This window comes from Sarcophilus harrisii, chromosome 5, assembly GCF_902635505.1.
Source record: "Sarcophilus harrisii chromosome 5, mSarHar1.11, whole genome shotgun sequence".
NCBI classification, from domain to species: domain Eukaryota; kingdom Metazoa; phylum Chordata; class Mammalia; order Dasyuromorphia; family Dasyuridae; genus Sarcophilus; species Sarcophilus harrisii.
The window spans coordinates 280,161,023-280,176,524 of record NC_045430.1 but is presented as its reverse complement, the minus strand read 5'-3'; the positions used below and the strand labels follow the sequence as shown (position 1 = coordinate 280,176,524).

Here is a 15,502-nt window from a genome sequence, read left to right as displayed (position 1 = left end):
TCAGCTAAGTTAAATGCGTCTTAGCCTCTGTTGGTAAAGAGAATTTCCACATTAGCCAGATGACAGGTGCTTAAAGTACTACAAGTTCAGCAGAGAGGAAGCTCCTTGGGCAGGAAATGTGGTGTCTGTTTTTTGTGGCTTCAGTGCCCACGTAGGGCTTGGCACAGAGTCAGCACTTCATTTGCACTTGTTGATTGGGTCACATGTGAGAGTGCTTTTCTTCTCTCTCGATGTGACCCAGGCTGCCCAGGGCTGTGTCACTTGATCAATATTTGCTCATGGGTATTATCCACTGAGGCAGAGGTGAACAATGGGAATTGGCCACTTTCTTTCAGAGTACAGGAACTCGGCAGCATATGGCTTGCTCACTTCCCGGGTGTGGGCTGTATGCTGCTCTTGAGAGACTAGGAACCTAGAATATTCTTAGTTACAGGCTGGATACCTCCCTGGTCTTCCCAAAATGCTCAATGAAGACATTTCTTGAGCACTCATTATACACTTGCTTCCATACCCTACTCAAATAATTCAATATGATCAGCATTTATTAAGCACCTACTATGTGCTTGTCACCATGCTGAGTGTTGGGGGATACAAAGAGAAAAAGGAATAGTGACTTCTCACAGAGGGATTTACATTTTATCTGGAAAGTTTGTATTCCATTCAGCCACCATTGGCAGTTATGATGGTGGGTGATTTAGGGAAGAGTCTGAAAGGAAAGTTAGTTTATTTTAATAAAGCTGATTGTGTTTTTAAAAAAATAGATTGTTTTATCCCTGTAGGGATTATCTACTTTAATCCTAAGCTTCTTTTCCTCCATCAGCCAGCATTATCTTGCACCTCTTGCCCTTGATATTATGAGGTATCAGATTGAAATTCACAAAAATGATAGATTTAGCATAAGCAAAGTGTGGTGAGAAAAGGAAATCTGCTGCCCCCTAAGTCAGCAAAGAATACACATTAAGACCTGGGATAATGTCTCTTTGATTTTTGCCTTGTGGTATCCTTGGGGTTTTCTTTTCAAAAATCCGGATGCTGAATTTAAAGATGAGATAGTTAAAATAGCCATTGAAAGACGTATTATGTGCATCCTTTGGGAGCCTGGATATAGAATTGAGAAGGTTTAAAAACCATCTCCTTTCACCCCATTCCTCTCAACCATGGGGAATGGAAGCACAACATTGACTGGCTTGTGTTCTCTCTCCAAGCAAAGGTGTAAGCCCCAGGACTAAACATGGAACCGAATGTCCTTAGGATCCTCCATCTGGGGTTACTGGCTCGTTGCTGGAAGGAGCCCCAGGATTGCTGTAATGATTCTCTCTTTCCCCCTATTTGTGCTGAAACTCAGGCAAACCTTGGATTTTGGAGCTTAGTTCAGGAAGAAGCAAAGGCTGCTTTGGGTGCAGCATGGTGGGACTGTTTCAATGACTGGGCCCCCTTGACCTGCTCTGATTTCTCCCCCTTCCTCCAGAACACAAGGTGGCTGGGCTTTCCTCAGCCCCTGCTGCCAGCTCTGCCTCCCACTGGAAACGAATCCTTAGGGTTCCTTCGTGTTCATTCCCCAGGGCAATTGCTGGTTTTCCCTCAGGAGAATCTAAGTTCTTTGAGGGCAGGGACGTTTTGTCTTCCTCTTTTCTACATCTCCATAGTGAGTGGAATGAGTTTTTGCTGAATTGAATGGGCTTTTCTAAGATTTGAATATCGGCAAGAGCCAGTATGGCATAATTGGCAGAGCACAAATTTTCTGCACCGGATGCCCACAAGTGTGGGACTCTGGGAGCATCTCTGGCCGTCTCAGGAACTCTCTGAGCTAATTGGAGAACTGCCCTCTGACCTTACCACCCCATGAGCACTCTGAGTATTAGGACAGCAGGAACCCACTGTGAAAGGCAGCTAGGCCTGGGCACAAGACCTGCCTCAGGCACATGCCAGCCTGAGAGTCTGGACAAGTCTCCAGGCCGTAAGATGCCTGCCCGCCTTAGTGAGGGAAGTGTTCTCACTCACTTAGGAATTCCCAACACCCACGAAATCATGCATTCAGAGCCTCTTCTTGAGTGTCTTCACAACCACATAGAGTGTGTGCATTTATGTGTGTGTGTGTAGATTATAGTTGTAAATGTTCTATGATCTAGTGCATGTACTATTGGCTTAAAAATTCTCATTTTATCCTATAATAGAAGAGGTTCTTTGGTTCTCTTAATGCTTCAGTGTCTGCCCTGTAGGGCTCGGCCTTCTCGAATGTTCTGATCCCAAGGGGTTCTGCTCCCCAGTCACATCTCCACCTGGAGGGGTCAGCACCTTGGACAGGGTTTAGCTTTGATCACCAAGGCTGCACACGAGTTTCCTTCACTCCTCTCCCAGTACATGATCATTCTCTTACTGGTCTTCATCATCCAGTTTTCGGTGTCCTGTGCTTGCTTAGCCCTGAACCAGGAACAGCAGGTAAGGAGACCCATTCCCCCCTTCTTGTACACCGGGATGTGAGCTTGAAGAAAAGTGGGGGAAATCATGGGATGTAACAGCATCTCTCTGGCTTGGACTGTCTTGAGAACCCTAAAGACCCCTCCTTCTATCATCCCAAGGTTACATCTTTCCAGTGTCTTCTTCTATGGCTCCCCTCCTTTTTTTCCACCAAAATGCCCCGAGGCTTTGGTTAGGAATATTTGCAGTGTTGTTTTAGTGACAGTTTTAAAAAATTATTATTATTTTCACAGTACCTGCTTGTTGGAGGGAGGATTGAGTGCTGGAAAAAGTTACCATTTTGTTAAAATAGACCTTTGTTAAAGGTCTATTTCTTAGAGTAATGTTCTCTCCCATTTTTTACATCTTTAAAAATTTCCATTATTATTATAGCTTTTTATTTACAAAGCATATGCACGAGCAACATTGACCTTTCCAAAACCTTCTGCTCCAAATTTCCCCCTCCTTCTCCCCTCCTCCCTCCACCCCCATTTTTTACATTTAAGGAGAAAAGTTTTCCTGGTCCCAGTGTCAGAGAGCCGGTCTTGGAGTCAGGTTCCTGTCCCACCCTGAATGCTAGAAATCACATGGTCGTGTGACCTTTGTCAAGCCACCTTGTCCCTTAGTGTTCCAGGCAAGTCTCTGCAGCCACAAATTGCAGACTGTTCCAGTCTGCAGTAGTAGAAGTTTCTTGACCTGGCAAATTCCCTATCTGAATGAAATCTCTGGTCCACTCCCCCTCCTATCCCTGTGAACTATTTGAAGAGGCGGTTGCAACATAGGGGCTGGAGAGCCAGCCTTCGTTTCAGGAAGGGCTGGATTCAAGTCCCACCTTTGACACATGGGATGTAGAGCTCTGGCCCCTGGACAAGTCAGCGAATGCCTCAGATCCCAGCAAGCTCGGGGCTACAAGTTGCACAACCATTTGCTTGGGCAGAGGGAGTTATTAAGTTACAAGAAGCTTCAGCCTCAGATTCAGAAGCTTCCTCTTCTTCCTAAACACGCAGAGACAGACCCATGCAGAGAATGGGCAGCAGCTGCCCCTCTCTCTCAGCACAGGAGCAGTTCTCCTGGGACCCCTTCCCATCCCTTTGAAAGAACAGTTAGTGCAGAAATGCTGCCAGGGAAGGAAGCCCCAGCCCAGCTCCAGAGCCTGGTTCTCTCTTCTTCCCCCTTCCTTGGGTCACTGACATTTCCGAGTTGGCTCCTGCCTTGTAAGACCTACCCCGCCCCTAAAGTGTGGATATTCCATGTGCTTTCCAGGGCCAGCTTCTGGAGGTGGGATGGAACAACACGGCCAGTGCCCGGAATGACATCCAGAGAAATCTGAACTGCTGTGGCTTCCGGAGCTTTAACCCGAATGACACCTGCCTCGCCGTAAGTTCTCCATTTGGGTTAATTTTGCTAAAACTGCCCAAGCCACCGAGGGGCTTGGAAAAGTAGGGTTATCTGTACTGAGATGAAGGCCAGAAGCTGCCGCTGTCTCCCTCCCTTGGGGGATATTTCCCTTTTGTCCATTGTCCCGGGACAGTCAGGGGCTCCCGTGTCCACTCTCCGACACCTGACAACCAATGAGACTCTAGGAATAGATATTTGGGATCAGGCACCCCAGTGGCTTCCCATCTCTAGGGTGTAGGAAGAACTCTGGATTTGGGGGTATATGGACCTGAGTTTGAATATCAACCAGTTCTTGCTACTTGTGTGACTCTAGGAACGACTTCCTCTGACTGAATTAAGCTAGATCTAGGGAAGTACTAGATTTGAAGTCATTAAGTCCTGAGTTCAAATTCTGAAATTTACTACCTATATAACTTTGGAAAAATTATCTACCCTCTGTAAGCACCTCAGCTTCCTTATCTATAAAATTAAGCAACCTCTAAGGCCCTTGCCAACTGTAAATTTTATGGCCAGTCCATTTTTTACGGATTTGGACTTTCTAGTCCACTGCCTAAGAATTCAGGGCAGTGAGGTGTTCTGGGAAGGCAGTGATATGGCCCCTTTACAGTGAGAATGGTGGAAGGAGATTTGTTTTACCAGAGTCCAGTTCTATTATAACTATTATAACTAGTTCTATTATAAATTATACTATACTAAGCAGGAAGCATTGCTCATGAGTTCATTTTGAAGGGGATGTTCCTCTCCATTACATTCTTCCCACTTTAGAAGATTTTCCTTTCCTGGGAAGGGGGCTAGAAGCATTTGATAACTTTTCTCTCTCTGTCCCCTCAAGTCTGAACTTGGAGGCTTTTGGGAGCCTGGTAGGATGTCCAGGGACCTGGTGCTTCTGTTCAGTGGGTGTTATTAAGAACTTAAGTCAATGCAAAGTCTTTCTTTGGGGATTTTTGGGTTTTAAATCAACCTCCTAGGTACTAGGTGGAGAGATGTAGCTTGATAAGTCTGAATGAATAAGCTCTGGGAGTTTTAGATGAACACAAGTTTAATCTGAGTCAACAGCCTGCTGGGGCAGCTGGGAAAGCCAGTGACCTTAGACTGTGTAAAAAGAGCCATGAAGGTCAGAATCACAAAGGCGATTTTATCCCTTTATTTCCTGTCCTGGTCAGGCTGGGTCCGGAGTCCTGTAGTCTATGCTGATCCCCACATTTTTGTGGCAGTTGTTGTTGATCAGTCTCTCCAGTTGTGTCCAACTCTTTGTGACCCCATTTGGAGTTTCCTTGGCAGAGATGCTGGAGTGGTTTGCCATTTTCCTTTTGAAGCTCATTTTACAGATGAGAAAACTGAGGCATACATATAGTAAGTGTCTAAGGTTGAAGTTGTACTCAGATCTTCCTAATGTCAGGTCCCGTACTCTATCCACTGTGCTACCCAGCTGCCCACCACATATTAGGAAGGACAGTGGGAACCTCAAGAGCATCCAGAGGGTGCTGATCACAAGGACGAAGGCCTGGAGTCCAAACAAATGAAGCTGAGATACAAGAAAAATGGCGGTTTCTTCTGCATGATAGAAGCCTTAGGAGATACATGAGAACAATCTTAAAACATTTGGGGAGCTGCCCTATGGAAGGGGGATTAGATATTTCCTGCCCAGCTCCAGAAGAACCCTCTGGGATCATGGAGAGAAATGGCAGATGGGTAGATTTAAGTTCAGTCAACGCAAAGGAAAGTCTGGACGATTACTCCAAAAGCAAAGATGGATGCTCTTGGGAAGTAGTGAGCTCATGGTCACGAAAGGTCTGTAAGCAAAGACTGGAGGACCACTAGCAGGGAATATTTTCTAGTGGATTCTTGCCAAGATGGCCACTGGACTGCACTTTCAGGGGCTCAGATTTAGGACTGATGATTCTTTGGAAGTCCTCAAGTTGGACCCCTTCATTTTATAGATGGGGAAACCAAGGACTGAGATTCAAACAGATTTTCCTCAAGGTAATAAGCATCAAAGACATAGCGGTGCTGGAGGAAGAAACTACAACTTTTTGCTGAGCCCTGAGCATAAATGAGTGCAGGGAGTGAAGCAGTGGATAGCACGGGTGCCATTTTGCAGGAAGGGATTGTTTCTTCCCTGTCAGAACCCTAAGTTTAATGGCAGGATCAAGGTTGAGGTCAAGGGCCCAGAGCTCAGGCCCCAGCCCTACCAAGAGAGAGGATGTTCACTTACATGGAGACCTCCTAAATATGCATTGTTCTCTACAGAGCTGCTTTAAAAACAGCCACCATTGTTCTCCCTGCGCTCCAATCATTGAAGAATATGCTGGAGAGGTGCTGCGCTTTGTAGGTGGAATCGGTCTCTTCTTTAGTTTCACAGAGGTAAGTCATTTGAGACCACCACGTAGGAAGATGCTCCCCCATCTGGGAAATTCTGGGTGCAAAATGTAATCAAGGGGCTGAATTCATTGCTTCACAGATTTGTGTTTCATCAGTCATTCAATCAACAACCATTTATTAAATGCAGATCCTGTGGGTACAAAATGAACAAAAATAAATAAAAGTAAAAAAGACAAAACTAAAAGAGACCTCATCTCACATATTATACATTCTAGGAAATAAAAATAAAATGGACAAAACTAAAAGAGATCTCATCCTCACAGATTATACATTCTAGGAACAGCATGAGATTGTATGTGTATACAAAATAAGTAATATAAATATAATTTTGGGGGGAAAGGTACTTGCAGCTAGCCCTCCACCACCAGGAAGCTGTCCTCATGGTGACTTCCTCTGAATGGCCATCTGCAATATGCATTGATGTAGCTGTCTGGTTTACCAATTTGCCCAGCTCTCCCTGAAGCCTTCATGGAGGAGCAGCAGTGAGCTGGAGAACACGCTCCCTGTCAGCTTTTCTCTCGTGCCCTGGTTTCATTCTTAGCAGGCTTCTCCATCATTAGATAATGGGAGCCTTGTGCTTCATAGGTCAAGGGGATGTCAGTCATCTCTGACCTGATGCTTTATGGGACAGTCGGGTGCCTTGTGGCAAGCCATCACTGGATCCAGAAGTCAATTCCCAGCCAGCATCTTAGTCCCTGCAATCTGCACAAAATTTGGATGGGAAAAGAAGGGACATGTACAATCCCATCAGCTACCCAGAAAAAATTAGACTCCATTTAAGTAAAAAAAATTCAATAAATGAGTTAAATTTTCTGTAAACAGTGGAAAGTTCCCAGCAGTGATGAAAGAGAATCCAGAAGATACAGCGTCCAATTCAGTACAGTTCTAGAGTAAAAAATAATCCTTCGGTAGGCATTTATTTTTCTTACCCCCCACTAGTCTTCTTCCAATCCCTCCTTGAATTTTTTTTTAGAAGCTGTTCCTAGGGAACGCCATAGCTGATAGGGTCTATACCGAGCAGGAATGGTTCCAAGTCTAGGACCCAACAATGGTACCCGAGGACCCACCTAGCTTTGTCTCCAGGAGCTCATCCCCCTGGTGGTCTCTTTCTATTACATCTTGGGGATGTTGTCTGAGTGGGCAGAAGAGTGACCACAGATGAAATCACAGCTGCTTAAATTATTGGCCCGGGACTTTCTTCTGGGATTGTCAGTTGACAAGCATGTATTAAGTACCAGACACTATGCTAAGCACGGGGGACCCAAAAACCACAAAATATAGCCCTGCTTTCTAATCTAATGGGTTACAAATTGTACTTTTTGATTGCCCTGAGAGAGTCTTTAAAATCAGCACGAGAAGTTGGAATTTTTTAATTGATTTTAAAGCATAGTTTGATGTCCCTGTAACCTTATCCATGTGCCTTCTGCCAACGTGGGATCCATCCGTGCTTATTCGTCCTGCATGGTTTTTGTTTACGACCTCCCATAAATCTTTCACGTGAAGTCCATCCGATGTATTCTGGACCTTCACCTCAGTTCTTTGACATAACTATAGACTGTGGCCTTCCTGGCCAACCCTCATTCTTGCTCTGTGATGGGTTGTCTTTATTCCAAACGTACAGCTCTCAGGTGACACTCTTTATACCAATTTTTGTAATTTGAAACTATGTGCTAGTTATTATGGATTTTGTTTTTAATCGGGCTTTGGTGAACCATGGAAAGAATTACAAGACACAGCTAAAAAGGGACTGACTTTTTCAATATAATAGTGATTTCCCCACCACCAGCCCTGCCCACCAAAAAAGGCAGGAGGTATTTTATTTAGTCTTTGAAGCAGCAAGTTCTTTTTTTGAGGGTTACTTTTGTTTCTTCATTTGTTTTCTTTTAACCAACCCCGTAACCAGATTCTTAAAAGATCATTGAAAGTCTCATCTCTTGTAGGCTGCCTTCTTCAGCCATTGAGGGCATTCAGCATTTTTTCTAACCTTCTTCAGGTGTCTTTTCTTTAAATAAATACACAAATGAATAAATATTCCATAAAGTTAACCATTCATTCGAGAAACCTAATTTTCTGATTCACAGCCCAAAGCCTAGCGTTTTATTTACATTGCCTAAAAATAACCCACATCTGTTTGTTTTCTGCAGATCTTGGGAGTCTGGCTGACCTACCGATACCGGAACCAAAAAGACCCTCGGGCCAACCCGAGTGCCTTCCTCTGATGGGTGATCAAGGCTGATCTCCCGCATGGTCCCTTCTTTCTTCCTTCCTGTTACATAGAAGTTAAGCTAGTGGTCCTTTTCGTTAATTAAGTGAACTTTCTCTTTTAAAATGACACGATAGAAGGGAGAACTCTCTGTTTTTGTTTGTAGCTAGCCCACTTAGCCCATCTCCCCCCACGCCTCTGGTGGAACACCTCTTTCTGAATGGCGTCGTTCCCTCTTGCAGCCCTGCTGCCGGTCTGTGCCAGTGCCCCGATGCCTTTCTTAGCCTTTGTACACATAGAGAAAACTCCCGTGGCGTTCTTGTTGTCGTCCTCCTTGTGACCGACGCGTCTCTGCCTCTTGGGTAGCACTGGTTATTGAGAAGGGATGGAACTGGAGAAAGATGGGGATTTGATGTGTAACTGATTCTTTTCGTTTCGATGAGTTTACAGAAGGGACTCCCCTGCTCCACTCTCCCCCCATTCTCAATATCCTTTTCTTTTTCTTAAGAGAAACTTTGTGTGGAGTAAAATTCAATTAATTAAAGTATTGATTCAGGTTTTGTCATCTTACTTTAGGACACAATTGCTGTTATATAGAAGTAGAAATGTGGTTTGGAAAAGTGGTAGGGAAGTGACTCATCCTGAGACCTGTACAGGTGGGCGACTTCTAGATACCCCCCCCCCACCACCATGTGATCGATAGGTGATCAATCCTGAATGCATCCGTTCTGATTCTCTTTTCACAACAATGAATCCAGGCTCAGATTCTTCTATTTTTACAAAAATCAAAGCAATCGTACGATCCCGTGGGGTGACAACATGGTGACCGTGACGCCGGCCGGCCTCCCTCCTCCTGAGAAGTCCGCGGTGATTGTCCCGGGGAAGCTTTCAGACACAAGCATCTTGGAATGTGATTGTCATGATTTCCGGTTTGAATAGAACTGTAGCTCTGTCATTTATTTAAAAAAAATAAAAGATGGAAAACCTTTGTGTGCGGGAATGTCTGGGGGTTAAACACACATGGAGGAAGAGAGAAAGACGTCATGTGTGGGCTGGGTCCCTCCATGGATTTCTTAGAACAAGGTTTTGCCCATTTGGTGGGGATTCAGGCAAGGAAATCCGACTTGTTGATGTGATGGATCGGCCTCAATAGCCTGGCCTGACACTTGAATCTATGTGGGCCCTTCTGTGCCTTGATTTACAGATAAATTCTTCTTATAGGCTAGGACTTAGATTGGCGCCATCTCATTTGGGCCTCACATTCTCCAGGAGATGGAGGCTGTGGTTTGGGAAAACTCTGGGCATGGATACCCAGGAAAACCACAAACATTTCTTTAGCCAGGCTCTAGTGAGACACAGTCAGCCAGCCAATAGCTGCTGCCCTCGAGCAGCTGACGTTCTCCGGGGGCCGTGAAACTTTCTCTATAAATAATACAGAAAAATGAGAACAGGAGCTAGCACTAACCCAGGGGGAGGGGACAGGGGAAGGGAGAAGGGAAGGCTCCTCGGAAGTGGGCAGAGGAAGGCAGGGATTCTGAGAGAATAAGAGTTGGGATACAGCCACGGGAGACACTTTGTGGGAAGGAATTGGGGTGAGTGATGGGGACTGTGAGAGAGGAATATGGAAGAAGGCTGGGGAGGTGGGCAGGACCCAGATGGAGAAAGTCCTTAAATGAATGTATATCTAAGATTCTCTTAAATGTCTCAATCCCTCCTTTTTGGGAGCTCCCTCCACAATACAGATTGCAACCCCTGGTCTACACCTTCTCTAAATTCATTACAGGGGCTCAGGTGATTTTTCTGGAGGCCTTCCTCAGAGGGACTAGGCCCTTTCTCCACACATTGCAAGGTTACAGTGGAACAGTCTGGCTCTTAATAATAATAATAGTAAGTTATTATTGTTATTAGCTTCTGAAGGCGTAAAGAATTAGTTTCATCTTAGAGACTTTCTTTTTTATTTAAATAATGTAAATTTGCAAAGTTTTGCTTTTGGAAAAATCAATAACTTCCAATTTTTTCCCTCCTTTCTCCTAGTTGTGTCTTACCAACCACCCCTCCTCGTAACAAACAATTGAAGTCTGTTAATCAAGTAAGGCCCTCCTGGACAGGGTCTACGTTATTTGACTCCTATCAGGAACCACCTTTCTACTAAGACACAGGAGGTCTGCTTTGACCTTTGGATCTCTGTGTTGACCAGAGTTTTGTTGTCTTTCAATGCAATTTTTTTCCCTTTCCTTTTCCTCTCCTTGCTCCTGAATCTTTCTCTATAACACCTCCCCCCTCTCCATCTCTTTCAGGGTGGTGATAATTCCCAACTCCTAGAGGTCTGAGGCTCTCCCCATTAAGGATTCTCAGAGTTGGAATTGTGTGTGGAACCCTACAGGTCATTCATTGCATCCGGTCTTAGTCAGGAGCTGAGTGACCCTAGGCAGGGCACTTAGCCTAGAAGCCCCTGTTGTGTATGTACAAAGTGAAAGATCTCTGCTTGGTGGCTCTAAACTCTCCCTGGCTCTAGACTGACGACGCCAGGACTTCTTGTTTTACAGCAAAAGTGGAGGAGTAAAGTGGCTTTTCCAAGGTCACAGAGAAGGCAAATGATAGAGCCATGATTTGAACCCAGTGCTCTTTCTGTTGTGCTCTCAGTGCTCTTTCCGTCGTGCTCCCTGTGCTCCTGTCCTTGCCAGCTGAGCTGTTTTCTGGGTCATCTCTGGGCTGGTCCTGTTGGGACAGCCCAGCCCAGGTGTCTTCTCAGGGCTATGAATGGGCCATAGTTTGCACGTTGTGGGGAGGACACACAAGCCTGCTGGGAGTATAGGCCTGAGCTTACTCTTCCAGTCCCACAAGGCCCTCAGAGCAGGTTGGCCATCGAGGAGTCTCACCTGGGCCTTGGCTCCTCCCCGGCTAGTGGGGTTTCCCTGCCCTTTTAGATGGACCTTTTGGCCCCTTTTCTGACAAAAAGGCTACTTTTCCTGGGGATGCTTTATTGCGTGGCCTTTACCGTAGCCATTTAGTCAGCCCAGAGCTATCTTATAAAGCCGCTCGGACCCTTTGCCCACCCCCCGACCGCCCTAAGTGAGGTTCACAGCTCACTTTAGCTGGCGCTCTGGGTGGCCAGGGACCTAACATTCAGGCTGTCACCTGAGTCTCTTGGAAAGCAGGTGCATGTTATCTTCCTTTTCACAGATGAGGAAACTGAGACTCGAGTAAATGAGCTGCCTGGGTCACCCAGCTAGCAGAGACGAGGCAGGGCCTCCTCTTCCAAGCCCAGAACTCTCTTCTGGCCTGCTGTGTCCCTCTGCACTCAGCCCCATAGACTGTGAGCCTTACCAGCTCTGGTGTCAAAAACACGATTCCGGCAGAAAATCTGCCTCCAGGAGAGAGAGCTCCCCAAGCAGGGCTTTTAGCTCTGGGCCCTGGCTCGGAACGTGGCTCCCAAGGCCCAGGGCTGGGTCCCAGAGCCTGAGGCTGCCTGCGCAGCTGGGTCGGGCACTTGCCAGGGACGTCACAGGCCAGGCTGGAGGAAGCGCTGCCCTGGGCAGCTCCTTCTGGAGCCTCCCCCAGCCTGCTGGGCTTTGCTTACCCCTGTTACACTCCGTTAACTCCTGCTTCTGAATCAGGGCAGGGAAGTTTTATCCTGTTTGAGCCGGAAGTTACCAGACGCAGGAGCTGCCTGGCAGAATCCAGGGTTTGGGCAGGGAGGCGACTGAGCTTCTTTCCAGGGGAGGAAGGCAAAGGCCACAGATGAGGGGCCTTGGGGCCGGGCACAGGGACCTCGGCCTTGCCTCCACTGCCAGGCTGAGAGGGCCGTGCCGCTGGCCTCCCAGCACAACCTCTGTGTTCCTGACAAAGCCGACGGAACACGGCTTTTCTGAGGCACCTGGAGGGGGCACTGCTGGCAGAAATGGGGGCAACTTTGGGCTCTGGGGTCGGGGGGCTGGCTTGGCAATGAGCCCCCCCCCCAGAAGAGCTGACCCTTAACAGGTCGGAACCTCTCAGAGCCTTAGTTTTCTCCCCTGCAAAATGGGGATATCATAGCATTCCTCCCATAGACTTGAGAGAATCAAATGAATTGACAGACATAAAGTACTTTGCAAACTGTTATATGGAGACCAGTTTGCTGTTGTTCATTGGATGCGTTTGGAGGGAAATGCTCCCCTGTGGCAATTGTTCCCTCCACTTCTGAGAGATAATTTCCTTGTGATGATGAGAAAGGGCTGACCTGTTCCTCGCCTCTGTGAGCCCTCGGACTTTCTGGAACAACACCCCAAGCTTGATTGTCATGGAGCATCGAGTGCCGATTGGACCCTTCTCCTGCCATCTTCCCTCTTATTTCTGGAGTTCTGAGCAACCATTAACAACGATAGTAACAGACCTCTATTTAATCCTTTTATTTTTGCAAAGCAAGTTACATTTGCTGCTTCCCTTAATTCTCACAAGCCTGGGAAGGGCATGCCATCATATCCCCATTTTGCAGAGGGGGAAACTGAGGCTTCATGAGGATGAAGGAAGAAAAGAACTCAGATTAGTCCTAGTTCCCAGTCCAGCACTCTCTCCATTTCACACACATCTCTCCCCTTTGGGCCACAGACCGGACATGAAGCACTGGAAGGGTTTGGGATGGAAGCATCCTAAAGCTGTTACCCATTTCCCTGCCTTCCTCAAAAGAGCCCGCTGACCACAAACGAGCCTTCCGCACTTTGAGTCACTCTTGTGATTATTACCCAGAGTCCCGAGGAGAGGAGGCTGTTTGTTGCCATAGCAAAGGGCCCCAGATGCCTTTACGAGACCACTCTGTCCGTCCCCTTTGACCTGTCCCTGGCTGCTGCTGCACATTCCAGACTCTCCGGTGCACCGTTTCTGATCTCCTGGGGTCTGACTGACTGGAAATTCAGGTTTGTTAGACTGTGTAAAGCAAAAGCCATTAGGCCGAGGGGCTGCCTTTTGATCAAGATGTTTGTGTTTTAGAGTCTGAAAAAAGTGCCTTGGGGACGAGTGAGACATTTGTGTCTTGCCTGTTGTGGTCGGTCCTGTCCCAAGGGGCCTCTGGCCTAAATTCTGTCACCCACTCACTAATAGATGGGAAGATAGGACTTAGAGCTAGAAGTCTCCGAGCAGTGGAGACCAGTTCTTCCTCAAGGGGATGCTGTGGCTCTGTGCTGGCCTAAGGTCACAGAGTAAAGGCAGAGACATCCCTTTTTGGTGTTTGGGGGTTTTGACCAGAATATTATAAAGCAAAGAAGACTGGCATGGTAGTCAAGAAACCAGACTGAAATCCAGCTTCTGCCACCTGCATGTCCTAATGCAAGAAATTTGTTCTCTCTATTATTGGTCAATAAATAAATGGACGGACGGATGGATGGAAAGACAGATAGACAGACAGAGGGACAGATGGATAGATAGATAAATAGATGATAGGTAACTAGAGATAGATAAATGGACAGATGGACTGGCAGACAGACTGATAGACATATAGACAGATGAACAGGTAGATAGAAAAATAGATGAGTAAATGGATACATTGATAGAGAAGTTTGAAGTAGTCCATTCTAGCTCTAGGCCACTTCATCTTTCTGAGTGTGAGGGCGTTGGCCCAAAGCTCCATCCTAAAATTCTCCCATTTGGTTGCATCTGGACACTTTTGGGGAGAAGTGGCCAGAGAGCCCCATTTGCTAGCAGAAAAAAAACGAGACAACTTACGAGTTCCTGGCTTTGTTATGTTGGAACCCTTCCCTAAAATCTGGGCAGGAGATCTTTCATCCTGGTTTGCTCGTCCCCTTGGGAGAGAGAGAATTTTCCTGTTAACCCCTTTGCCTTGGAATTATCCTATTTTGGATGTTCTGAGGGATGCTTGGTCTAAGGGCCTTGGAAGAGTCACCAGAGATTCCTGGCCTTTAGGACAGGGTCAAGTGGCTGTTCGTGGGGAGGTTTGGAGACCTTTGCAGAGGGCAAGAAGGAGGGCGCTCCATCATTAGCACATTGGGCTCTCTCAAGGGTCCCTCTGCAGATGTTCCCAATATTGGGCTCTGCTCTCCTCTCTCTCCTGTGCCCGCCCACCAGTGGCCAACACAACTGGGTTATGTGAGGAAGAGGCCTTGGATACCTTCTGGATACCATTTTCTACAGTTCCTGCTGTATCAGGGTAGATTTCTTGCTGAACACCAAATAGAAAGAACATTTCATTTCAGGTCTAGTTCAATCAATCAACAAGCATTTCAAATTAAAAACAAATAATTAAGGTTGAAGCTAGAGAGGCTTTGTGAGGAAGCTTTTGTGGGCCAAGTGCTGGAGGCCATCCAGCTTATGTCATGGTGCTGACTGCCCTTCCTGCTCCCTGGCTACCCATCCTCTCTCAGCCTCAATTTACTCATCTCTAGAAGAGGGAGATTCCCAATGCATTTTCCAGCTCTCAATTTATTATCTTATCTGTATTCTTTCTCTTTTAACTATAAACTTGGTAACTCTCAAAAATAATAAACATTTAAACACAGATACCAGAACTTTATATATTTTTTTTTACATGAAACCCCAAACTCCCATCACAAATCATCTATTTGGCTCTGGAAGGACTTCAGCAGCCACCCAATCCAATCCCCCATTTTATAGATAAAGAACTGAGGCCCCTGAGGGAGAAGTGACTTGTAGGTGGGGTTGCAATCTAGAACCTGCTTGAAGCTGCTTGGAGGTCTCCAATGATGGGGAATCCTTGCACCCAAAGGCAGCCCATTCCACTTTGAGATAGCTCTAATTGTAGGAAGGTTTTGTATTATTTTGTTTTCTGACGTCCGGCCTTGACATGCTTCTCCCCCACTATTCCTGATTCAGTCCCTTTGGGGCCAAACACGACAAATATAATCCCTCTTTCACACGAAAGCCCTTTAAATATTTGGGTCAGCCACAATGACCTCCTTAGCTTTCTTTCCACTAGGGCTAAACATCCCTTCAACCAATCCTCCTCAGCCCTGAATTTATTTCAGTTCTCTCTATTTCAGTCACCTCTCTCTAGACCCTCCCTCACTTATCAATGTCTTTTCTAAAATGTGTCACTGAGGTCTAAAGACATAT

At 46.3% G+C, this 15,502-nt stretch overlaps 1 protein-coding gene across 1 annotated transcript in view; it reads left to right on the top strand.

Moving 5' to 3' along the window:
• The window catches only part of TSPAN13 (tetraspanin 13), a 30,025-nt gene extending 20,597 nt beyond the window's left edge, over positions 1-9,428 (top strand). Inside the window, exons 3-6 of the mRNA XM_031940690.1 lie at positions 2,359-2,439; positions 3,721-3,834; positions 6,106-6,219; positions 8,382-9,428. Of these exons, the coding sequence (XP_031796550.1) occupies positions 2,359-2,439; positions 3,721-3,834; positions 6,106-6,219; positions 8,382-8,456 (384 nt within the window). The 3' untranslated portion in view covers positions 8,457-9,428. The remainder of the gene's footprint in view (positions 1-2,358; positions 2,440-3,720; positions 3,835-6,105; positions 6,220-8,381) is intronic.
• Positions 9,429-15,502: the final 6,074 nt, after the last annotated feature.